Here is a 25,752-nt window from a genome sequence, read left to right on the forward strand (position 1 = left end):
CAGAATCACAAATTTTAAGCGTAATTTTCTTTATATAGAGTGAAGACCGAAAGTTTGGACACACTTTGTGTGTACAGTCCAAACCTTTGGTCTACATCCTCCATCATGAGAAAAATGCTACCAGAAAATTTTAAAAACACCCAAAATGTAATTTTCATTGAAGTGGGTAATAATTGTTTATATTTTGCGCAAATATACTGGATTCCTTTTATGTTTCACGAAGCTAAATAAACATCAATATGTTACAATAATGAAGAGTGTAATCAGAATAAAATAATCTATTCTGTTATGATTTCAAAATAACATGGCCATGCTTGTTCCTGTATTTTGTTACGTTTCTCAAAGAAGAGCAGCTTATCCTGAACTGTGACTTATTTATAATTTTTGTTCCTTCTTTATCGTCCACTTTTTGGCTGCTGCAGCTTGTACTCCAGAACAATTTGTAGCCTGAAAAATACACTATATTTAAACCAAATTAGAACTGTATTTTTGTACAATAAGCAAAGAGTTTCTTTCTTTGTCAGGAGGTGCTAAGGACTAGTGGTCTTAAAACTCAGCAATTAAAGCACCACATTATTATGCTGCGTCTATTAGCAGGAACAGTCATGTTAATTTTTAATGTGAAATCATGGAAAACATACAAATGAGTGGGGAAGTGATTCACAGGAGCATCACAACCATTCAACACACTTATTTCCAAGCGTTATGTGATGTCTAACAACAATTTAAAACATCTAAAAAGTAAATAAATGACTAGTTGGTTTTTAAGTGGGGCAGCAGAGTTTTAACTGTAAAGGAGCAGTGTTTACTTAATGGTGCGTTAATCCCCCAAACACGCCTCAACAAATAATAATGGCACCTTCCAAAGAAAGAGCGACAAGAATGGCCTGTTCCGACTTAGAAAAAAAAAACACGTTTTACTTTAAAACTCTTGTTCGCTCTGGGTTAACGCATTTAAAGCTAAAAATAAAAGTTTTCCAAGTTTGGTCACACATAAAGGGGGGGGGGGTGATACCAATCAAGCTGGTGTTCGTGACTTTTCCACATTCTCTGATCAACAGTTAAGGAAACGCGTCTGTCGTGGAAAAGCGCTCGCGCCCGCCTGCTGCTGGGAACTTTCCTTTCATCTTCCGGTACTTGTTGGGACTCCTGCGGCGCCGCGCGCACCGAACTCCCTGCTCCCGGAGGCGAGGAGACAACCTGGCTGGAAGGGGGTATGGTTGTAGAAGAAGAGGAGGAGCGCTGTGCTGTAGTTTGTGGTAGCTCCACGACACTTGAGTGCAGGATTAGCATGTGCGCCGCTGTTTGCTGCGGTTTCTGTCGGTCGCGGTGAAGCAGAGCCGTCGAGCTTCTTCTTCACGCACGCAGGTGTGCGTTTCCTCTCAATTAGCCTGAGTGTGGACTCATTGACGCGGTGGCAGTCCGCAGAGGTCCTTCACTTCAGCGACCGCCCTGAAGAACAACGTAGGTTATCAAGTATTTTAAATGTTTTATCGACGTTTACCCTATTTAGCCTCAGCAACTCGTTGAAAATCACATCAAACGATGCTTTTTTTTCATTAGTCGAAATATCAATTCTGTTTTAATTTGTGATTATTATCAAAACTAATTATTATTTAGAAGGTAGCCATTCGCAAACATTTGTCATTTTCAGTTGAAAAATAAAATATGGCCTCAATAATGTGTTTTTAAAAACTCGTTTGAATTTTAGTGTTATTTCCTGTTCAATTGTAAGTTGCCCTCCTCCTCCTGCTGTCCTGCTGGTACATTATTATTTTTAGTGAGGCTCAGGCATTCAGAAAACGAGGAAAAAGCCTTTCCAGTCTGTGTCTTTGCCTATTCACTGTAAATTAGTTTATACATCTATATGAGTTTTAACTGACACCATAACAGATGATCACTGTCAGATGAAGATTAAATAAATAAACTGCTGAACTCCACCCTGTCATCTCTCTGCTGGAGGGTGGGAACCAGGCATGACATTCATGTTGTTTTACCATGGTTGACTTTAAACGACCTCACTCCCCGTCAGAGGCACTCTGGTGGATTTTTAGACGCCCCTACATGCTGGATCTGTATTCCCACCCATCAGGGAATAGTTGATAGTTTGCTTTACAGCTGCAGATTTATGTCTCATGTCATGTGAAAATGTTAATTTCTTGGCAAACGTATTTTAACCTTTAAAGGAGGTCTACTTGAATATGTGACTTTATATTTTTTGGGTTTGTTCTGCAAGGCTAAACACAGATTCAGCTTTTGCTGTCTTCCCAAACTGTGGCTTCCTCTTCATGGATCTTGTCTCAGTGGAACGGCTTTAGCCTTAAACCAGTTTATCCACACGGTTCCTAATTGAAATCGCCATGGCTCTGGAAATGATCAATCTGAGCTTCTTGTCCGACTTGGAGCGGGAGAAGATCCTGGAAGTGCTGAAACGGGACGAGGAGCTGAGGCTCACGGAGGAGCGGCGTGTACGGTAAGAAAACAGAAACTCTTATTCGTTTTTACAGTTTCTATAATCTGAAACATTTAACACATGTAAATATTTTAAGGCATGACTAGGACTGAGCATCACTGCCAAAAATACTGAACTGATTTGACATCGCTTCGATAACTTTTGACTTGATTTTGAATTTGATGCGATTTGATTTAATACTTATTAATCAAATTTCTATATAACCCAATTTTGTTTAGTTTTTAAAAAGTTTTCACACAACAACTGATATAAACTAAACAAATATGGAACTTTTATTACTAAAAATTCTCACATTTAAAACGTTTGAAAGCACTTTTTTGTTAGAAAAACAAGTGTAAGAAATTATTAGAAGACCCACTCTAATGGAAATAGATTAATGAACATCTTCATTTTTGTTTTTTTTACATTTTCTTGGAGCATTGTTCTTATGATGGAGGCATATGTGAAGGAAATTAGGATTAAAGTTTCTTTATTCAAATCAATGTAATTCAGGAGCAGAAGAACAAACACTGTTTGAAAGAGCTTGTCATTGCAGCTCTCCTCCGCTCCATTCCAGTGCATCCACTTGTAGACAATTATATCCATTAACGTCTTTTCGTAGCACCAGTAAAGTTAGGTTGAGGTTGTGAAGGGCTGTAAGCCAGTGGGAGAGAGTGTGAACAGAAGAGGTGATGGGAAATGAGTGAAGGCTTACTATCCACCAAGAGTCTAACCCACAACTCAGAGGTGAATTTCTAATAAACTACTGCCGCGCTGCAGAAAAAATGTCCTATAAAAAGTCTTTTTTTTAGATTGTTTTATCTAAAAATATAAATAATATTAATTATAAGACCTCTGGGAACACTTTTACAATAGATCAAAAGATGATTGGAGGGGAACTTTAACTGAAAACTTTTTTCTAAAGTAAAAAAATAAGATCAATTTGGTGTTAAGAGATACTTTTTTTTAACCCTTCAGCTCTTGGATTTCCTAGAGAATTTGGATTTTATGAAGTTATTTATTTAAATAATAACACTGACATGTTTATTGTTTCATCTATGCCAGAAAGTGTAGTAAATGTACTTGGAAAGCGTCTTCTTCATCCTGGATAAATGGCTTTAGCTCTTTGCTGATTTTAGGATAATTCTTTTAAAGACATTGGCATGATTGATGCTTGTTTGAATTAATTGTTCCTGAGCAGGTTCTCCTGCATTTTAGTTAGTATGGTGTTTCTTCAAGTAACCTGTTGCTTTATTATTCAAAGATTTAAGACTTCCAGGTTTTTACCACTATCAGGATCTGGGATTTAACCAAACTATCTCCAGATCTCAGCCCAGTTTTCCAGCTACAATATGATTCACTATGTCGTACCAGGGTATATCACCATGGTAACTTCTGCTGCACACATACTCACCTCCACAGCGGATCTGGGCTTGTCCAGAGTGAAGAAAGAAGCACATTTAAATTTAGAAATGCCTTCTTCTTAGCTTCTCCTCCGGGCTACAGATGTAGAAACTATCTGGGATTTATCTGGATTATATTTTGAAATTTTTCAATTTTTTTAAGAAATCGTTTCTCTGGTTTCAAATATCTTTTTTGTCATTAAATAAAACATTGAAGCCCTTTTTTTAAAACCCATAAAAGTTTTTAGATGTGCTTTGAGTGAGTCTTGGAGCAGTAGAATTTATATTTTTAAAGACCCACTGCGATCATCTTTTGATCCATTGTAAAAGCGTTTGTGAATTTGCCTGAGAGGTGTGGGTGGGACCATTGATGCAGAGTTACCCCCGCCCCCTTCCCATCACCTATAACTGAGCTGTTTACACACTCTCCTGGGTGCTACCTAACATTAGCTCTGCAACAAAAATGCTGAGCAATATTGGAGCTATTCAGCTGTGCAGTTTTGAGTCCGATGTCAGCTCAGACGAGGAAACCAAGACGTACATCTTTTCATCTATAAGTGGATGCAAAAGAACGGAGCGGATCAAGAAGCTTGTGACTCGCCATGTGTTTTCTCTACATCACAATGAGCTCTTTTCCAACAGCACTTTTTTCATCTGCTCCTGATTCCCAATGATTAGAATAAAGAAATACTCTGAAATTCCATTTTTAAACTGAGTTTTATGCATATATGTCCTCCATCATTCGAAAAATACCACAAGAACATGTTAAAAACACCAAAAACCGAATTTCTAACAGTGTAAGTCTTAAGAAGTTGACATGTATGCCTGTAATTGGTTTGTAAAAGTCTTTGTGTGTTGACGGTGCTGTGATCTGTGCTTTTGCTCTCAGGAAGCTGAAGACGGAGCTATTGGAAGTAAAGAGGAAAGGGGCCAAACGTAGCAGTGGAAAGTACAGCGAACACAGCTGTGGCAGATGCCAGGAACCTCTAAGTCGGCTGGCAGTTTTTAACAGCCAGTGTAAGATCTGCAAACACAACGTGTGCCGCAACTGCCAAGCAGTCCTGCCTGACGGGTCGTGGTTCTGCACCGTGTGTGTCAAAGAATCGTAAGATCAATGTCCCTCAACATACTCAAATTCCTTACTGTTTGTGACTCCTATAGTAGCTTTTTTTCCCTGCTCAGTTCTCTGCACAAGTTTCACGCTGTCCGGTTATGGCAGCTATGGGCAGAAGGGGATGAACAGTTGGTGTTTTTGCCAAAAAAATAAGTCAAATCTTTAACAAAGCACCTTTTGATTTTACAAATAAAATTAAATATAATATATTGAGTTAAAAGTTGACTCAATTTTAACAGTTGCAGTCTGCTTTAATTTCATTATGTCCTTTTATACATAGTTATATCTATGATTTGTGCTGGATTGGATTAAGTGGGGTCATTTTTTTATCTGTCTGTACTTTTTTTTTACTTTAACTTCTCTGAAATCTTAATTCAATTAGACAAAAAAAAGCTTGAGAATGGTTTGCACATCTTCAATGAGCTGCACACAATGGCAAAGGTTTTTGTCGAATTAGTTTTGGTCAGAAATATTTCCCATATTGGGACCTTTTATACTGTAGAAGAAATCAGTCATTTTTACTGTCTGCTGAAAGATAAATCAATTTGTGTCAGTGCATATTTTATGTCTCATGCACTTGCTGGACCTCACAAACAATGCCTAAAAGGTTTTTGCAGTCATCAAACAGGTTTTCTGACTGATAGTGCACCGAGGATGGCATGTGGAAGGCATTTCTTTGTTTTGGTATCTGTACTCTGTAAACCTGTGGTATGAACAGTGCTAGATCTTTCATAACTTATCTCACATCTGAACACAGAAATGTATTAGTGCTCACTTGTCTTGCAGTTGGAACTTGTGCTTCAACTTAAAAAGAAAGAATGTAAAACACACATTGGGCTTTTTACTGGTACAGGTAGAGAAAATGCTGCAGAGTATTCATTCTTTACAGATTTTAACAATTGGAAACAAAAGGTTAAACACTCCACAACTTTCCCTTTTTCTTTTCATTTTTTTAGTTTAACACCAACTATTTCTACTTTCTGATCTTAATGCTTCATAGTGACCTCTCAATTATGTATCAATATCTACAACACCATAATTAGTTTTATACAAGCTCTGTTTATTGTGGATCTTTTTAATAAGCTAAATGTGTGGAATTCCAGGGATGTGAAGAAAAGAACAGGCGACTGGTTTTATGATCAAAGGGCCAACCGCTTTTCCATGACTCCTGCACTTGACCTCGTGAGAGCTTCCCTGAAAAAGAGGCCGCAATGTGAGTCCAGGAGCCGGAAGTGCTCGCCAGCCCACTGTTATGAAAACATGTGGTAAAGTGATAGATTTATTCCACTTTATTGAAAGTACAATTGTGAACATGTCTTGTCGTTTGTTGCTGTGTGTTGTTTCAGTTAAAAAGCGTGTTACGACTGGGCAAGGGCTTCTAGAGAGTACTGAGAAAAATCCAGATCCACCCAAACCCATTCCTGTTCCCAGACAGAAGAAAAGGTGCTGCTTCTTCTTTATCAGGCTCTCGAGAAAAAGAAATGTTTCAACTTTCTTTATGTTCTCCTCAACAGCAATTCGAGCGAGACGCTTGGATCCATCGCTTCCAGGGAGTCAAGTGAATCAAAGACCAGCGTTTCATCAAAAACAAGTTTTTCTTCCAAGCCAAGTCGCAGCGACACGGAGTCTGCAGAAAACCGCAGTGTCACCAGCATCAGAACTGATACAGAATCTGGTTGTGTGACTCCTGAGGAGACAGGGTAAACTCAGATTTAATAACCATATTCAGCCTTTTCATCACTTCTCACTGTAATTACATTGTTTTTCCTTCAACTAATATTTGGTTTGGTTTAAAGCCAAATGTGAGACACAAATTTAGGCAAGGCAAGTTTATTTTTATAGCACAATTCGTACACAAAGTAATTCAAGGTGCTTCACAAAACAGAAAAATGCATTAAAATCAAAATACATCATAGAAATAATCAACGTAAAATTTACTTTAAAAAAAAAAAAGAAAAAAAATTGAAAATTGATTTAAAAAGAAAGGAAGGAAATGAAAGAAAAGTGCAGATAGGACCTTTCAGTCATATACACGGCTAAACAGAAACGTTTTAAGTCTAGATTTGAACATGAAGACAGAAGAGGCCTGTCTTACGACTTCAGGGAGGCTGTTCCAGATTTTAGCTGCAGAATATTGAAACGCTGATTTCCCTTGTTTAGTTCTGACTCTTGGAATCAACAATTTAAGCTTAAGACCCAAACAAACTTTCCTGAGACGTCCCAACTTTACGTTGATTTCATTAAATTATTAATTAAACTGTCATATAATTACAGCAGAGATGGTAAAGATGTCATGCTTTTTAAATGGGTTATAAAAGAGATTTTGTATATTTTTTTAATTTCATGTTATTGATCATTTATTCTGTAAATCAGAGAACTGCAGCGGTCCAACGCCTCCAGCCCAACACCATCCAGGGCTCCCAGTTTGTCTGTCCCAGTTACAGCAGATGCCGTCAGCACTGACAGCAGCAACTCCAATCCTATAGCTGTAAGAAAAGCTTTTAGTATATATTATTAATTAATTTCTCCTCTACTGTAGTTATATTATTTTCCTTCAATTGTAGTTGGTTGAAGAAAAGCCAGTCAGTTTGAGCCCTGAGCTGGATGTTGAAAAACTCTTCAAGAAGAGCATGAAGCGAACTCAAACACCTGCAGGTCTGTATATCTATTTCAACATGTGTGGCCAAATTACAAAATGAACATTTTTTTATTGATCTTTCTTTTTTGGGGGGTTTGCATCAACAGTGGACTCTATGGATGGATGTCGCAACCCGGAGGCCTCAATGGGAAAGAGGAGCCGCTCCGTTCCAGGCTTAGATTTACAGGTGGACATGTAGAAAAAGGAAACAGCGCTTCATTTCCAGCAGATATATTTCTGAAACGTTGTTTTGTTCTTCTTTTGACCACCGTTTTTATTTGTTTCTTTAAGTAGTTTTCCTTTTTTTATTTAAGGCTTACTTTTGCTAGGGTAAAATGCCACCGTTATTCGTTTAGTTTAGTTTGTTTGTTTTCCACAGGAGGATGAGGAGGAGGAAGAAGATATTGACACCTTGGTAAACTTTCACAAAAAACAAATGACTAAAAGTCACTCCAACCTCTACAACTCAAAGGTAACGCCACTTAAGTTTCTCCCAGCTCGTAAAGTTGCAGGTTTGAAAGTTAATCTGTTGACAACATTTGTCTATTTTGAAATCTTAAAAGTCAGCGGCCTGCCTGTGGAATTTACAATAATATTTTTGGGAACAGTTGTGTGGTATTACTTTTTCAACAGATCAACAGTTTAGCTTATTGGATGCAATAGCTTTATTTAATCTTTAAGCATTTTCGTAAATATTGTTTTAAATTATTGTCTAAAAGTGAACTTTTTCAGTTTTGGAGACAAAGGCTACGTTCACACTGCAGGGCTTAATGCTCAATTCCGATTTTTTGAAAAAATCCGAATTGTTTGCTAGACCGTTCACATTTCCAAGTAAATCCGAACTTTTGTGATCTACAGTGTGACCGTGAAACAACCCAGAGTTGACCCGCATGCGCAGAAGAGTACTCGACGTCGAATGACGTCACTCGTTGTTTGCAGAAGTAGCTTACGTTAACATGGATGTCAACAACAGTGTTGTCAACAGCAGAGCTCTTTTTTCATTAATAAATTTATTTTCACAAAGGAGCCAGCACAATAACAATCTTCCCATTTTTAAGAAGGCATTGGAGGCGGGATCGTCTGTAACCACTTTTGTGGAATGTATTGGGCCCACGCGCGCGCGCGGTTGTGTAAGGGACAGGAAAAGAGCGCGTGCAGTGGGAGAGAATGGGGGGGGCGGCAGTGTGGGCGCGCATTCATGTTGTGTGTTACGGAGGAAGGACAACGGTAATAAAAGGAGGTTTCCCCCAGAATTAATGCTATGGACTCTTTATTAACCCATTCCGGAGAATCCTGGAGAATCTATGGGTCAGAACAGGGAGGAGGAGGAGGATCCGCCTTGGGTCCCCCGCGCTTCTGACCACGGTCGGGTAGGGGAGAAAGGAAAAAAAAAAAGTACTCGCGAGAAAATGTTCAACACCACGCTCGGCCATTTAGCTGTTAATTTTTTTTTAAAAACCGCCCGGTTGCGATAAGAGCCCTGGAGTTTGGCCTGAAAAGTGCTGTCACCCCAAATATTAATACAATCGGGGACGTTGCTTCCCTTCCACTGACTGGTCTCTGCAGCATCGTCCGCCGTGGTTGCTGTTTACGTTCTCGTTCCCGCCTATTTCAACGCAGAATGATGACGTTTGTTGCGTATCGATGACGTACGATTCGGATTTAGGTGGCCTGGCCAGTCAGACGGCAGTCGCAATTGAAAAGATCGGATACGTTTCGGATTCAGGACGGCAAACCCAAGTGGCCTGGGTCGCATTTGAAAAGATCGGATCTGTGTCATTCAGACTGTCATGAAAAGATCGGAATTGGGTCGCATAGGGGCAAAAAAATCAGAATTGGGTCGTTTCAGCCTGCAGTGTGAACGTAGCCAAAGACGATTGATCAGAAACTACTAAACGAAGTCAGGCAGGGACCTCATATCAGGAGAGATAATGAGGTTTGTCAGAAGTAGACAGCATCCCACTTTGTTTAGAAACATTAAATACACATAAGATAAAGGCACCAAGGCACAGTCCTTAGATGAGAGCTGCTGGGCAATGCAGTGGGGAGTTGAGGCTCACTTTAGCCAATGGCTTGTCTGCATGTAGACTAACAGAAAAGCTTCAATCTGAGCGAACTTGCTTTGCTAAAAGCTGTTCATGCAAAAGCATCAAGTACACAAATCTAAATCATCCAGAAAACCTCATGGAGATTCTTTTAAGCATAGCAAACATTTACAAAAACAGTTCATCCAGATTTTGCTGAAGGCGTTTCTGCAGGAAATAAACTATGAGGTATGCTATAATTTTTGCTTGCCGCTTCTACATTTTTCATAGTTTTTTCTTTTTTTCAGGAAATGAGCGTAGTAATCTATTATTATCTGTTCATAGGAATATCTGATAAAACCCTATAGATTTAAAGATGGTGAAGAAATTGAAATATTTAAATGATTGTAATAAACATGTAGACGAGATGTTGAAAGCGCTTAGTGTTTTTTTTTTTTTGGGTACATTTAAATGATTTTTTGTCTGTCATGCTAAGATTGTATCTAATTCTTTTTCTAGCTAAAGTCTGCTCAAGTCTTAGCATTGACAAAGATGGTTCCCCTTTTGTTCACCCAGAGCTCGCTAGGCAGCACGATGAGTATTTACAGCGATGCAGGAGACTATGGCACCGTGGAGGTGAGCGGGCAGGTTGTCTTTGCTCTGCGATACGACGAGCACACCCAGAGCTTGCAGGTTTTCATCAAGGAGTGCCAGGGTCTGGCTCACGGTGACGCCTCACGGAAGCTGTCCAACCCGTAAATATTCTACTCCTTCCAGAGATAGCTGTAACAGGAAGCTGCTGAATGTCGAAAGCAGACCTTACTGAGATTTTTCACATCATGCCGCTGTGCTGGTTGTGTGTTTTTAAAAAGCAAAAAACCCACACATTTTCAAGTAAAAACACACCCCCAAGTAATGTTAGCACAGCTTTGATCAGTGCAGATAAGGGGCTGTGTTTACAGTCTGCATGCTTGCATCCCAGGGGTGATTAGCAAAGCTTCACAGGAAGTTAAACGTCAACAGAAATTCTTTCTCAGCACTTAGTCAGGAAATGCTGCAGAAGATTAGCGATCATGTTGAGGAGAAGCTTTCTCTGACCTGCTCTCTTTTTTTCAGTTATGTAAAATGTTATCTGCTCCACGGCAAAACTCGCCAAAACAAGAAGAAGACCAGTATCAAGAAAAACACCATCAACCCTGTTTTCAGTGAAACTCTAAAGGTGATTGGCTAACCCTGACCTCCAAATCTCCAAATAAATAAACTGAAGTCACTTTAATGCATAGACTGATAAAAAAATAAATAAATTAAAAAGTCAATGGAATGTGAAACCATCAATATGCATCCTCTAATAAGTTTGAATCCCAGTCCTGATTAATTTAAACTGGCTTGGGTTTGTTTGAGCCTTCAATCATGGATGTTGTTTTTTTTTTTTCAACAGTACTCCATGAGCCGCTCTGAACTGCTCGGCCAATCTGTGTCGATATCCGTTTGGCATCATGGCCGCCTCAGCCGTAACGTCTTCCTGGGGGAGGTGACAATCCCTTTGGACAGTGCAAACCTGGACACTCCTCATGAAGAATGTTTGCACCTCATGGGGAAGGTGGGTCAGACTCTACACGTTTATTACTAACCAAGTTGTCTTTTCTTTTTACTTTTAAAATGGAAGCTGTGCAAACAGAGCTGTGATCCCCTCCTAATGTTCAGAGTATAGAAAAGGCAGTCAGAGGATTTCCCAACCTTATCTAAAATACAGTGGTCCCTTGCTAGAACGCGGTTCACCTATCACAGTTTTGCTGTGTGTTTGCAGTACAGAATAAATTAAGCTTATAAAGATGATCTTTGGTTTCATTCTACAACCTAACTCCCTTGATAAATGAAAGAACACTGTACACTGTACTTGTCATTTTAATTTGAAAGACCTTTTTATTAAGATCTGGAAAAAATAACTTTTAATCTGGAGTAAACTTTGAAGTAAAGAGTTGCGCTGTCTGTATTTTGTTAAAAAATTAGGAGTGTGTGAGACAACAAGTGTATTTTACGAAAGATTACAAATGTAATTCAGTTAAATTTAGATTCTTTGTCTGTAAATTAAACATTATTATTATTGATCATAATGGATTTGGTCCCTAAATAACTGTGTATCTGTTTGTTTCAGGGCAGAGGAATTTACAGGCCTGTCAGTCTATACCAAAAAGTTTTTTTTCAGCAGAACAAGTCTTAGTATTATTCAGATTAGAATGTTCAATGTGTGATTCAATGCAACATCTGATAAGTGTAACAAAATCTAAAACAACTTAATAAAATATCATCAGAGAAGTTAAATCAGTTTTACCTTGTAGAAGAAACTGTTTCTACTGAGCAGCAGTGGACAGAATTTGTTATGGTGTCATTCAAACAGACGTGGATTTGTCAGCCCAAGTGATCCTTTGATGGCGTTTGTCACCATTCTGATGTTTCTACTGCTTCGTAATGATGTTTTCTTCTCTAACAGATGAGCTCTGATGTACCAGATGCAGCCTTTGAACGGTGCAGTGGAGAGTTGGTCATCTCACTGAAGTATGTCCCTCCCAATAAGACTACCACTGAAAAAGTGAAAGGTATTTTGAAAACATGTATTTTCTGTCTTTTTATTTTATTAAAGCTTTTACCCCTTTTTTTCAAGTATTTAAATTTTCCTTCAGGCAAAAAAGCTGCACAAGTCCAAAGAGGAGAGCTGCATGTTCTCATCAAGGAGGCAAAAAATCTGAAGTCAGGAAAATCTGGAAGCACATCAGACAGTTTTGTTAGAGGGTAAAGGATGGAGTCTGCTTTGGAACATCTCTTTTTGTTTGTTGTTGCTCAACTAACATGGTGTGTGTGGCTCTACAGTCACTTGTTTCCATCAAAGGCAAAGACGGCGAAGATGAAGACTCCAGTGGTGAAGAAGAACCTGAATCCCCACTATGATTCCACATTTGTGTATAAGGAGCTGACTCTGGAGCAGATGAAGGACATGTGTTTGGAGCTGACAGTGTGGGACAAAGAGGCCGTGCTGAACAATGAATTACTGGGAGGTGTCCGCCTCAGCTCTGGCAACGGTATAAACATAACACTCTTATCGCCTCAATGAGGAAAAAGTTTGAGGACGCTCCACAGCATTTCAGCAAATACAGAGACAAACGCTCACAGAGACACAGGAGCGGTGACTTTATTAAGACAAAAATGATAAAATGTTAAATACTTTTTAAAAATGTATTGTTTACACATTATCTTTAGTTCCTGTTCTGTGGATAGTAAAGTTTTTCCAATTCTTGTGTGAGCACAAGAGTAGAAAATGCATTCCTTCAATATTACCTTCCTCTCTGCAGGAGCTATCAAAGTTGGGAAAGAGGAGGTGGAGTTGGACTCTGTTGGAGAGGAAGTCAGTCTGTGGCAGAAGATGATGCAGTACCCTGACTCGTGGGCAGAGGGCACTCTTCCTCTGCGCTCCACCATGGCAAAGACAAAGGGGAAATGAAGGCTGAACACTAAGAGATCCAGACACTAAAGTGATGAGAAGTGAAAAGTGCAGAAACTGAGACCAAATTGATGTTCTGGCTTTCTTCCAGCTTTCATGCCAACCAGCCACCGCCACTGTTGGATATGCTGAGTTAAGACCTACCTCTCTGTAGGTTCCATGACTTCAGACTGTTGAGAAACGTGCCAAAGCATCACCACACTCAGTTTATTTCTGTTTTTAAAATCCAGATTGTGTTTGTTAAAGTTTCCAAACTTTAGATCCACTTTGCCTCACTGCTTCTTTTTATTGTATCCAGAACACAGAACAGTTCTCTCTCTCTATGCTGTAACCGAACTGTGCCTTTGTTCAATCCAACACAATTGCACTTTAGGACTGACGTGAATGATCTGTGTATATAAATAAGTTGAATTAAAGCCAGTAAATGAAACTCTTGATTTTAAATGTACATTTGATCTCTTAAGCTCGTCTTTACAATGTGATGGAGGTCACACTGACCTCAAAGATTTGTTCACCCAATAAAAGGGACAGAGTAAATGCACTAGCAGAGTCGTGTTCACTCCCACCTGAAAATGTTTGTCCTTTTCTGTTTTTGTGTTGAATCCTGAAGAGTTTTTAACTTCTGACATGTGAGAGTCGCTGGACGACTTTAGTAAAAATGGCTGTTTTTACATATTTGATCAGTCATCAAGTGTAAATTATAAAAATCCAATATCTCAGCATATTTTAATCGTTTTCTTCATATGAATCTCCCTCAGTATTTGCTCTTCTGTGTTTTGTGATCACATTGAATCAGAAAAGCCCGTTTATTCTTTAAATATTTTTTACAAATCTATCTTTGGATCTGGGTTTTGGTTGTCAGTCCTCCTCCTCAGCCTGAGAACTCTGAATTTAGTCACAGAAGTCTCTGTGGAGGTCCAGCCTCTCGCGTTCCTCCTCATCCAGCAGGAAGCTGTCTATGTAGGAGAACAGCTCCTCCTGAGATACGGGAGTAATGAAGCGTTCACGGTCCAGCCCCCGCTCATCCAGCAGCACCATGCTGAAGTAGGTTCTGGAGATTCTGAAGGCTTGCCTGAAGAGAGAATACAAGCAGTTTTAAGACCAGCACAGTTCATTGCCTTAAATGTGATTACAGAAAAAAAGCTTTTATTAGGAAAGAAAAAAACTTCAAAACCTCTCAGCTAGGAATTGGAAACTGACTCTGGAGCAACAAACAAAAGTGGAATTGGAAACTTTTGTTTTCAATTCCACTTTTGTTTGTTGCTCCAGAGTCAGTTTCCAATTCCTGGTGGATTAACAGGAAATTTGACTTCCAAAGAGCCAGATTTCAGCAAAGATCTGCTTGGGAGAGAGAATTTTGTTCTAGCTAAAACAGCAGGATACCATTGGAGATGTTTGTGGAAGGTCATCCTTTTAAAAGCAGAACATTTGGTATCAAGATGATCAAATAGTTCACATTCCTCCACTCTACACTGAGACCGTCTGTGGGGGATCTGTTATGCTTCAGTGCAGAGGCAGAGATTCAGGTCACAAAGAGATCAGATGGATTTCTGCTTCAAAACCTTGTTGGTATTACTATTGGCTGTGATGTTTATCAGATGATTGAACTGCAGTGATGTTCATGGCAGAAATACAAAGACAGCTCTACGACTCCTGACCACTATGTGTGTTGGACAAACAGGGCTACGTTAAAACAACTGATGCTGACTGCAGTATCAAAAGTGATCAAAACAGATATTTTTGTGTACCCCATTTGTCCCGAAATTGAGATTAAATCCAAACGTTTCCTTTGTCAATTTTGCTATTTTTGAAACCTTAGAGCTGTTTCCTTCATCCAATCATTAATAAATAAATGATAACGTGGAAAAGCTGGGAGTTTTTTTAAGTTTGGAATCGCTGAGCAGATCCTTTACCCAAAGTTCACAGCATGGGTAAAAGAATTTGGAGAGGGGAGACTCTTGGTGGCTCTTTAAATATAAAAAAAACCTTGGAGGTTGGAGCAAAATCTGAATACCAAAACCTTAAAAAAAAGTTGCTTGTTGTTGTTTTGCAGAGTTCAAACTCATGTAAAGATTTGAGTGCTGCTTTTAGGAACACTCTTCCATTTCCTTATAATGTTTATTATTCTATCCAAGTAATGAGGATGGGATTTCTAATAAAGTCATTTAATAATGGATGTTGTAATGATTTTTCTTTCCAAATGAGCCTAGAACTGTGAGTAACTTTAAAGACTCATCCTTGTCACCTCAGACCCTCGATGACATCAGACTGAAGCAGATTCTCTTTGATGCGGCCCGTCCCCTGAGGCGGAGAACCCAGGAGCTCGATGACTGTTACATGTCGCAGGTCTAACCCACAATCAGATTTCTGATAAAAGAAAAGGAAAAAAACGGTTTAGTGGTTAAAGGTTACCTCACGATAGAAACTCTACTGAGAGAAAAGAAGTCGACCTACTTGAATCATGAGGTTCTGCAGCTGGTAGTCGGGATCAGAAATGTTGGGTGCAGATACAATCAGCAGTCGCCTCTTTTCATAGAACTGATCCAGGAGCGCAGAACTTGTATTTACATCCGACTTCAACTCCATGGCTACAAAGACAAGATTACATGGTATCACACATACATCTAAATAAAACATCATAGGGTTTTGTCTGTGAAACTTCCGATTCATCCGACGTTGATTCAGTTCAGCATTTTTTTTTATTGATTCCAGTTTATGAAAATCCTGGATTCAGAATCTCAGACAGACAGAGTATATTGAAAAGTTTTTTTTTCCTTGCAATCCTTTTTAATCAATTTCCTATTCTTTCAATGACCTGTCAGTCTGGATCAGTACAGCACAGAATCATGCAGAATTCTGCAGATCTGGCAGCCGTCCAGAAGACTATCCCTGAGTTTCTGCAAGGTCAGGGTGAGACACAAAGGGTCACGGCAGAACGAGCTGTCTGTTCACAGAGTAAATGAAAGTACGGAAGCTACAGAGATGACAGCAACTCTGTGATATTGAAAGAAAGCTTGTTCATAAATTTAGAAGAGAACTACGTAGCATTTTGGAATGACAGAAGTGTTTCACCTGGACTGACGAGACTGTCACCGGTCTAAAGTCCTCATTTAAGAAGGAAATATTGTTGTTGTTTTTTTAGTCTGAATCCAAATTTCTTGACGTCCAAGGTGCTTTGGGGACCCACGTCATCTACTGGTGTCGGTCTACCGTTACATGCTCCGCTGACCAGCTTTTTGAAAACACTGACTATTTTCAAACCTGCCCACAAAGTCTTAGAAACTATTTTCTGGTTTAGGAGTCATGGTGCGTCTGTGATTGACCTGACCACGCCCCCTATAGACCATATAAAGAGAACAATGACCAAACCACACAAAAGAGAAGAAGTGAATGCCGCTACCAACCAAAGCAACAGCAGAGAAAAAGCCTGATCGCCTCCAGACATCACCGCTTTGATGTAGAAGATTGTGCTCGGGGATAAACATTCTCGTGGTTCCTTATTAATACGATTCTTAATCATTTTTAAATCATGTGAGATGCTGAATTTGGAAATAAAAAAAGATCAAAATGAAAGAAAATACAGTGTATAGAATGTATTAGAAACTACTGAAATAGTTGAAATAAATGTGTTTTTCTGGTGATGTTGCAGAACGGCGTGCACCTCTGTACACATTCATATAGGTAGAGGAGAAACTCAGATGAATTCATCAGGTTTACAAGTCAGACCAAATCTGTTTATTTCTCAGAAACAGTTTTGTTCACATAATTTCACATGGAACTTAAATGTTTCTTCTTTTACCTAACAAGATGGCATAACTTTTTTTTTCTTCACACCATGACTCCTCGTGTGTTTTTGGGAACCAGCTAACCCATTCCTCAGTACTCACGGGTGCACTCAGCAGCACCCCCGCTCCAGCTGCGATTGAACTGGCAGACACGGGAGGACACCCCCTTGCGCTCGTATCCTCCGTCACAGTGGTATTCACAGGTTGCACCATAGTTATTCTTCACAGAGGTGCAGCTCAAGTAACCGTGCAGAGGTGAGGGTAGGTCTGGACACCTCCTCACTTCACAGAGAACAAAGAGGAAGCTTCATCAAACACAAAAAAAGCTATTCCTTTCCTGAAGGCATTAAAGAGCGCATTGCTTACCCTCGACACGTACGATAAACTTGCAGGCAGCTCTGTTCCTGGCTTGATCGTACACTTTGTATCTGATAACATGAGCTCCTTCTTGGAAATCAGTGTCTGGATTTTGGCCCACCAATACTATGCTGCAGACATGAAGGAGGAGGTCAAGTGATTTGATTTAGAGCTGAAACTGACTAAGTGGAAGAAGATAAGCAACAAACTTGAGGGATTTGTCGGCTGTGTCTGTGGCAGTGGGGGGGTCCCAGGTCACTCTGGCGGTGAGCTTTCCAGGGTCGGCGACCTTGAGCCTGGATGGAGGACACTTAATCTTTGGAGGGTCTGTATCTGAAATGAAGGGAAGAGGAGCAACACGAGGCAAAAGCACATAAAAAGGTTGGAGTGTGAGAAGAAACAGAGATGCACGTTGATTCTCGCCGAAGCACCAAAGGAGCCAGGAACATGCTTCAACCGAGGATTAACCGCTTAAATCATGGGTTTCCAAATCAACTACAGCAAGAAACTGTACCTGAACACACCGGCTGCACCCCACTCCATGCTCCTGAGGGAAGGCAGGTGCGGGAGTGCTCCCCCTCAATGCGGTAGCCTAACCTGCAGGTGAAGTCACACCTGGAGTCCACGTAGAAGCCTTGACTGCAGGTGTATCTACCGTGAGGAATGAGGGGCAGCACATGGCAGCGGATCTCTGAGGAAGCACACACATGCACACAAGTCCTTAAATGCACCATGTCAAAGTGGGTTACTTTCTGCTGTAATTACGTCTGTTTCGCTCCAGCCTCTTTACCCAAAACAACCATTGATCCACCCCTGAATTCAAAACTCAGAAAAATTCAACACACGTACTGCGACAGTAGGCGGTCCCAGACCAGCGGCGGGTGGCCAAGCACTGGATCGAGCTTCTTCCTATCAGCCTGTACCCTCGATCGCAGGTCATTTTACAGCGGCTCCCCAGGGTGCCCCGGTAGCCCCCACCTCTAGGAGAATGGCAGGTCACCTCGCCGTTGGTCAGGCTCACGGAATGACACCAGTAAGGGTCTATAACACACATTTTAAAATAGGCACTGAAACGTGTGTTTGAAGCAATTTGGCTTCCAAAAATTAAGCTGCTGGGAGCAAAAGTTAAATCTTTGTGGCCAAGCAGGTCACACAGACCTTTTAATCCAACTTCTAGAACATTTTATTTTGAAATAAAATGCCTAAAAGGTGTCTGCGTGGGATCTAAAAGTTAAAATCAACATTTATTTATTTGTCATGTGCACAGTTTCCACAGTCACGTCACGTTATGGTAAAAAACATTAAACGCGAGAATCAGTGAATAAATTTAACGATTGAATCTTTGGGTTTTCAGCATAAGAATTAGCCTGAAAGACAAAAATCAAAACGAAAGGGGACATTTGATCTACATAAAAGTTTCTGTAGATGAAGTGATGTTTTCATTGTATTAACATTAAATAGAAAATTCAACTATAATGTTTTGATTTTAGAAGTTAAGTTGTAAGAGTCAGTCTGGTTTTCCATTTTTGGTTTTAGAGTTTGACCAAAGCTCTGAATGTCATTTAAAAAAGGCTCAGAGTTTCACTGTTTTTACTGTATAACATGAGCAGCTGAGCCTTTTCCTTTCAACTAAAAAGTTTACTCACATAAATATGCAGCTTGGGACATAATACATGTTCAATGATTCCATATTTATTTTTTATTATTGATTAGATTGTAGACTTTGACAGTGTTTAAAGACAATAATGTGCGTCCACTGTAGTTTCTGTCAAGGTTCAAAGAAACAGACAAGGACAGCTGAGAAACATTTAATTTAATACTGCCATAAGGCCACTTATCCACCCGTTTTCAGAACCTGCTGAATCCTTTTCGGGGTAACAGGGCTATTAGAGTCAATGCAGCTATACTGCCATAAATCCAATTTTTCAAACGGTCTGCAGTCAACTTTCTCAAAATGTGCCCGTTTGGGAGAAAAAAAGCTGATTGGTTTAATGATGTGGAGACAAAAATATCACTGATTGCTCTGATTACTCATTTGTGTCATTACTGTATGAAGGTTAAAAAAAACTGTCTATAACAAAAACACATTTTAATACAAAAATAATCCTGTTGCAAGATGTAACAGTTAAGGTTCCATGTGAAAGAAACATAAATATAACACAAATCAGCATTTAGTATGTTCAGTTTAAATGTAAACAACAGATTTTCATCATGTTATAATTAATCTAATGTTCTCCATTAAAACATTCACATATCATAATACATTTTGATGCTATAAGTGTAATCTTTCAGCTTTATAGTCTTCTGTTTAGATTTTCATAATTATTTAATTCTCAATACTTCCAATAATTTTGATGACATCTCTGACTGATGGTAACAAAAAAAATAAAATGATCTATATATGTTATTTTATATATGTTATTTTACGCTTGTGAACTTCAGAACCTTAAATGTGTGTGAGCTAAGCTGCAGAAACTGTGCTGAAAATGTCCACTAGATGAAATTGTAGAAACATTTCTCAGACTTTGCTGATTTGAGATGAATATTCTTAGTTATATACAAACAAAAACAATTAAAGTTCTCAGAGCTGCTGGATGACTGAGTTGGCTCCATGTAGGCCTGGTGCATGGGAAACCAGGGTTAGATTCCCAGGAGGCACAATGAGCTTAATGCACTGTGGGTCATTAGGCGAGACCCTTCCTGCTACTCCCTTACCATGTAGCCACAAGGGGGCCCTTGTCTGGGTCTCCCTGTGCTAGTCCCTAGCCCGGATAGAAAAAACAGGGTTGTGTCAGGACATCCAGCATAAAAATCTCTGTGCGACTCAGTGAAAGCTGATTTGCTGTATAAACAATCAAAATTTTCTGCAAATAAATAATCAGAAAACAGGTAAAAATCTCTGCTTTTTCATTGTAAAACTATGTAAAACCATACACACATGTGTAGTCGAGCTGTGGAGATTCATCTTCTGCCGACTGGTTGTAGCTGTCGTACTCTGTGTCTGCTCCAACTGGAACTGCAGCAGCAGAAAAAAGAAGACAGCCTTTCGTTTGATTCATTTCACAGAAACTGGTTCACAGCGGAAGACAACAACCTGAATACAAGAAATGTAGGTCATGGAGCATCGGGAGGACACGATTCTCCCCACAGTCTCAGTTTTCCCGACTTCCTTTTACGCTTCATTTTACACAACATTCCAGCACAGAAACACCTGGATAAGAAATCAGTGATGGAAAATCCAGAGGCTTGAATGAATGCAAGCAGAAGAAAAAGGTTGTTCCTTTAACCCTTGTGCTATCCTAGGCACTTTAACATTGGGAGTTGGGTCATCTAGACCCACTAGACAGTGCTCTGAACCTTTTTTCTTCAATGATTTGTGATCTTCACTGGTGTCCATGGATTACATGAAATCTTTCCACCTTTATCCACCTTTGTCATAGTAGGAATAACACGTCAATGTAAAGGTGGGGTCATCTAAGATAGAACAAGGGTTAAAGATTTTCAGTTAGCAGTTCAGCTCATGTTGTCAATGCACATGTTGAAGAGTTTGGATGCTTCCTCCAACCATCAGGTCCTGTGGCTAACTTTTCTCAAATTCTTATGTCAAATGTTGTTTTGAGCGATGAACAGCTGATACCCATTTTCCTCACCGTTTTCATCTCGCAGTCTTTTCTGATGATGTTTTCTGATAAGAAAAAATAAAAACCATCCCCGCGGAATACGGCATTCCCCTCATTCTGCCTGAATGACACTTGGACACTTGTCCAAAGTGAGTCTCTAACTGCCCAATTGCAAAAATCCAGCATTTTCTTTAAAGACCCACTCCAATCAAAATCCTGTTTTTGGTGTTTTTAACGTGTTCTTGTAGTATTTTTCTAATAATGGGGTCATATATAAAGAAAATTCAGATTAAAATTATATTTCTGAAACTGTCTTTATTCAAATTATTGTGAATCAGGAGCAGACAATAAAATGCTGTTTGAAAAAGATTGTATTTGTAATGTAGGTGTTACATTTGGAGGGCTAATAGTTCCCTGCTCCACTTCATTCTGATGCATCCACTTGCAGGCAAATAGATCCATGTACATCTTTAATTACAACCAATAAGCATTACACACTGTGTAATGTGCAATAATGACTACCAAAATGTTTTAATTACAATCAATAAGTTATCGATTTTCTTTACTTGATTCGCAATGTGTAGCAACAATCACATGTGATCATGTGTTCTAATGATAATCAATGATTAATACATATCAGTTACTATAGGTGTAAATTTTAATGTTTACTAAAATGATGAAGGAATTCTTTAAGAAGATAATCAATAAGCACGTTTGTTACTTGAAAACTAGATCTGCAGTGTGTAGGTATAAATTATGGATTAATTTGAAATTGCATTCTGATGGGAATCAACGAGTATTACATATCTGATACATGATGTGTGATTTATGTTACTGTATATTGAAATCAAATCAAATCAAATCAAAATTTGTTTAGCACCTTTAAAACACAAGGCATTCAAAGTGCTTTACAAGATGAAATTTAAAAACAAAGGACAAGACAAACAAATATGTAATTAAAAACCGGCACAATGCCAACATCCCCCCCCCCCCCCCACACACACACACACACACATACACACATATACTCACTCGCTGTGATAAAAGACAAAAGGATGCAATGTAAAAAAAACTGGCTTTGAACTGAGGTTGAGGAAACGAAGTTTTGGGGACATGTCCACATCAGTGACACCCCACCCAGGTTCACAGAGTCCACTACCACAGGACCCCCCAGATCCAGACAAAGAGCCAGACCTGAGAGATCCTATTGCAGCGACCCCGCTCACTGAGAAGGGTCAATCACAGATGTGGAGGATCCCTCGGAGGAAAACTGGAATAACAGCTAAAATGTAAAAGCAGTAAAATAAAAGATAAAACAAATTAAAAAGGAAAATAAGTACATAAATAAACCTTAGTAGACATATAAAATGGTAAAAGTGACTAAATACATTAAAATGAATAAATAGATTGATTAAAAAAATAAATAGATAAAAATAGCTATATACACATACAGATATCAAATTGATAAAAAGAGAAAATAAAAATATCCAATAAATTCCTAAATTTCAATAAAAAGCTAGATTAAAAAGGTGGGTTTTGAGCCTTTCCTTTAAAAACATGAACAGTCTCTGAATGACCATTTTCTGAGGATAATCAAAATGCACATGATTTTGTCACTTGAAAAAATCTGCACTTGATCTGATCAGAACTGGATTAGGAAAACTATGTAAAACTATTAAATGAATTAACTCATTAGAGATGGTATTATATAAGCTCGCTTCTTCCCACTCCTATTCAATAAAATAAACCAAATAAATCAAGTTTCCTTCAATCAAGAGCTGGCATCTGTCTCTAAACGTTACGGCTGGATGGCTCCAATATTGCTCAGCATTTTGTTGCACCAGTAATGCTAGGTTGGGGTTGTGAGGGGCTGTAGGCTAGCAGAAGAGAGTGTAAACAAAGGTATGATGAAAAATGAGGGCAGTCTTGCTCTGTGCCAACAGTCCTGCCCAAATATTGGAGTGGAATTTCTGATGAATTGGAGCGTGACTTTCAGCCCAGTTTGCTTTTTAGAGGAAATATTTTCAATAAGAAGCCATTATTTGCTCAGACTCCCTTTACATTTTGAAATTTTTAATCATTTTGAGATTTTTAAGGTGGGAAAAACTTAAGTCCAAAGAAGAAGATAAATACAGCATCTGGTTTGGTTGAGAAATAGGGAACCAAGGTGCAGTAGTGAACATTTTGAGAATCTGAATCCCATCTGAAGTGTTTTACTGGAGGAAAATTTGAAGTAATCCATTATCAGAAACAAAAAGATGGCAGTAGGAAGCAGTAGGTATGAAAACCTCCAACATGATCACAAAAAGACATTATAAACAAAATCTTCTTCTACTGTACCGATAAAGTCCATGAAAAAAATGAAGAAACTATTTTCCAATGTGATTTAATATCGAAGGCTGGTCTGCCTGTCAATAAGCTGGCTGAAAACTCAACACACTGAGGCCAACAGCCTGCTTTCACTGCTGACTTGCAGATGGTGCCTCTTATTCATCACTTTCCACCGGGACTGAAATACTCTCTGCACAAGAAATCCTTTTCAGCGTCCCACTGCTCTTATTTTCCTCATCAGATTGTGGTTTTAGCTCATTATTCTTGGGAAATCTTGAACTACATGTTCAGAGCAGGCGGTTAAAGTTTTCCATTCAGGAAACCCACACCTCCATGTCAGACCTCTTCCTGCTTTGCTGGCCTCATTTTTTCCAGTTCACTATGTCTGTTTTTTCTTTTTCTTTTTTCTTTATAAAGAAGTATTTTAATGCAAAGAGAATGTTTGGATTAAACCTGTCGTCAGCATTTGTTCTCAAAATGAGCCCATCGATGATCGTAGGAACATTTCTCAGAAAGGACGCTTCAACTTGCAGCATGTTGGTCACGCAAAAAAAACAAAGAAGCTCAGCCTGTCGGTCTGATGTTCAAACGGCCGCACAGGTTTCTGAAAGCCTTGTGCCACGTTGTAAAGCAGGTAAACCATACCCATGACTGCAATGGGGGATTTTTTTTCTCTGTCTTAAATTAAGGATTCTCGTGATGCTACACTGACACAGGCGGTCCGTCACTCAAAGCTCCACATTTTCAGCAGATGCATGCAGACAGGCTGAGCTGCAGCAGTGACTCACAGCCACAGACTGTCCATCTGAGGTTTCATTCTCTAATGACAAACCTGAGGACACAACCAGATCCTTTCAATCAGTCTGCATCTGAGCCCCCTGCTCCCTCCCAGGTCATGTTATCTCACAGGTTTAAACAAAGACGTTAGCTGGGTCTGCTTCAGAGGAGGAGGGGGTGTCTCAGTAATTATCTGGCAGTGATTGAAGCCCAGCTGTAATTAACCCCCCCAGCTCACCAGAAGAGAGGAGCAGGCAGGCCCAGCTGCAGCTAATGTGAAATTCATCTCCTCTGGAGTGCAGCCAGTTGCATGCTGGGATATGTTGAGAGTTTATTCTTCATTCCACAGAGAGGAGAGTGGACCTCTTTGGAGATCAGCACATCTGTATCTGATACAAAAGCTGTTTTTGGTGAGATGAAAGCCTCTCCCATGCAGCTGCAGGGCAGAGACGTCCCCAGTGGTGCAATATGGCACGTCTTTAAAATATTTGCAGGACTTACAGCCGATCAAACGGTAGTAATGACATTTGTTGTGACATTATGTGTCTCCTGAGAGGAACAGACACCTTTACAGTCTGTTTTTTTTCCCACAACATGACTTTTCTTTGTCACACAGAAGACAGATGCATTAGATCTGACTTACAATTTAAACTGTATAATGTCTTCTTTATATTATCCTTTATAATACGAGATATTATTAGGACTAAACGTTTTCTTAGTTTGATTTAGGTCAAACTGAAAATCTTTTACTACGTATTACAGTACTGTCATTGACAGGAAAATGCCATTTTTGGCTTGAAGTTTTAGAAAAACAAAGTTTGACTTCTTGTTATTTTAAGATATAAAACCATATATCTAGTTTAAATAAACTGTGATTCTTTCATAAGAGTTAGCCTAACTTTGTTCTAATACTTTAATGATATTAGATCCTTCTTTTCGCAGTTGCGAAAATGGAATTTCTACTCACCAAGGAGGGACATTAAGATAAATAGAAGAACGGCTCTATTGAGGAGCATGTCTGAAGAAAAAAGATACTAACAGAGAAAAATTAGAAAGTAAAAAAGCTGTGTTTGCTCCTGGGTGGTTTCTGATAGAAAAGTGCAGGTAAATCCCGATCTAGGTTTGCAGTTAGTGTCGCACAAAGACGTTCAGGACCTCGTTTTGCTGGGAAACGGCGCCCCTCCACGCCAGGACGTTCCTGCTGCGAGACTCTACCGCTAGGTGGCACTAAACGTCTTCTGGACTCCAAAGACCAGGAGGACGGGCACGGCGGGGGCGCCTCGTCAGCACGCGCTGTAAACCTGCGCGCATTTAGACGATCCCTAAAAGATTCTCATGCTTTACTAGTCTTGTACTTTTAAATAAGTAATTATCCATGTGGGGGTTGTAACAAACAATTAGTTGACAACCCCATCCCATCAGGACATCAGAGGTAGAGATCAATACCTGTTGTGATAGAGTTTTGTCTTAGATTTTAAGGTCATTAAAATAACGTTTATGTTCACTCGCATCTGGCTCCCTAAAGATAAAAAACATAACAAACTACAATTATTCCATTGTGCTTCCACGTAGGAAGCCAAATACATTTTCTACAGCGGTAAAATTCACAAATTTAGAAATAAACGAAGAAACAGACGCAAAACTATGATAACAGCATTTCAATTTTGTCTAGTTTTTGTAAAGAGACATTCAAGTGAGGACAAAAACTTCGTTTTTTTAACAGTTATTCTGCAAAAACAATGATAATTTTAAAAA

The 25,752-nt window shown here is 39.3% G+C and overlaps 2 protein-coding genes across 3 annotated transcripts; one reads left to right on the forward strand and one right to left on the reverse strand.

Moving 5' to 3' along the window:
* Positions 1 to 1,046: 1,046 nt before the first annotated feature.
* On the forward strand, positions 1,047 to 13,668 carry sytl4 (synaptotagmin like 4). Of its 2 annotated transcripts, none has more exons than XM_011479930.3 (17): positions 1,047 to 1,464; positions 2,237 to 2,473; positions 4,745 to 4,960; positions 6,073 to 6,182; positions 6,316 to 6,412; positions 6,484 to 6,669; positions 7,343 to 7,457; positions 7,534 to 7,624; positions 7,715 to 7,794; positions 7,990 to 8,079; positions 10,208 to 10,386; positions 10,748 to 10,850; positions 11,070 to 11,231; positions 12,123 to 12,228; positions 12,313 to 12,421; positions 12,500 to 12,708; positions 12,979 to 13,668. In XM_011479930.3, the coding sequence occupies exons 2-17, from the start codon at positions 2,361 to 2,363 to the stop codon at positions 13,125 to 13,127; spliced, it is 2,115 nt and encodes a 704-aa protein (XP_011478232.1). In that variant the 5' UTR covers positions 1,047 to 1,464; positions 2,237 to 2,360; the 3' UTR covers positions 13,128 to 13,668. The 2 variants fall into 2 exon arrangements, with proteins under 2 accessions (XP_011478232.1, XP_011478231.1); XM_011479929.3 differs by having other exon boundaries at positions 1,048 to 1,464; positions 7,987 to 8,079.
* Positions 13,669 to 13,834: 166 nt separating this feature from the next.
* Positions 13,835 to 25,201, reverse strand: srpx2 (sushi repeat containing protein, X-linked 2). Its single transcript, XM_011479932.3, has 10 exons — positions 24,965 to 25,201; positions 20,208 to 20,285; positions 18,119 to 18,310; positions 17,784 to 17,960; positions 17,479 to 17,602; positions 17,279 to 17,400; positions 17,015 to 17,194; positions 15,582 to 15,715; positions 15,373 to 15,494; positions 13,835 to 14,199 (listed from the first exon to the last, which is right to left on the reverse strand). Exons 1-10 carry the CDS (start codon positions 25,011 to 25,013, stop codon positions 14,019 to 14,021), a joined length of 1,359 nt encoding a protein of 452 aa, XP_011478234.1. The 5' UTR covers positions 25,014 to 25,201; the 3' UTR covers positions 13,835 to 14,018.
* Between the last annotated feature and the right edge of the window lie 551 nt (positions 25,202 to 25,752).

Source organism: Oryzias latipes, chromosome 10 (assembly GCF_002234675.1).
Source record: "Oryzias latipes chromosome 10, ASM223467v1".
Lineage (NCBI taxonomy): Eukaryota > Metazoa > Chordata > Actinopteri > Beloniformes > Adrianichthyidae > Oryzias > Oryzias latipes.

Bases quoted from the DNA above. Each gene is read 5' to 3' on its own strand.
- srpx2 (XM_011479932.3), bottom strand. From the start codon at position 25,013: ATGCTCCTCAATAGAGCCGTTCTTCTATTTATCTTAATGTCCCTCCTT. The intron at 17,961-18,118 runs GTACGTGTGTTG...GTGCTTCCTCAG, and splicing joins TGGGACCGCCTACTGTCGCA to AGATCCGCTGCCATGTGCTG. The intron at 17,401-17,478 runs GTTTGTTGCTTA...TCATGTCTGCAG, and splicing joins ACAGCCGACAAATCCCTCAA to CATAGTATTGGTGGGCCAAA.
- sytl4 (XM_011479929.3), top strand. From the start codon at position 2,361: ATGGCTCTGGAAATGATCAATCTGAGCTTCTTGTCCGACTTGGAGCGG. The intron at 2,474-4,744 runs GTAAGAAAACAG...TTTTGCTCTCAG, and splicing joins ACGGAGGAGCGGCGTGTACG to GAAGCTGAAGACGGAGCTAT. The intron at 10,851-11,069 runs GTGATTGGCTAA...TTTTTTCAACAG, and splicing joins TTTTCAGTGAAACTCTAAAG to TACTCCATGAGCCGCTCTGA.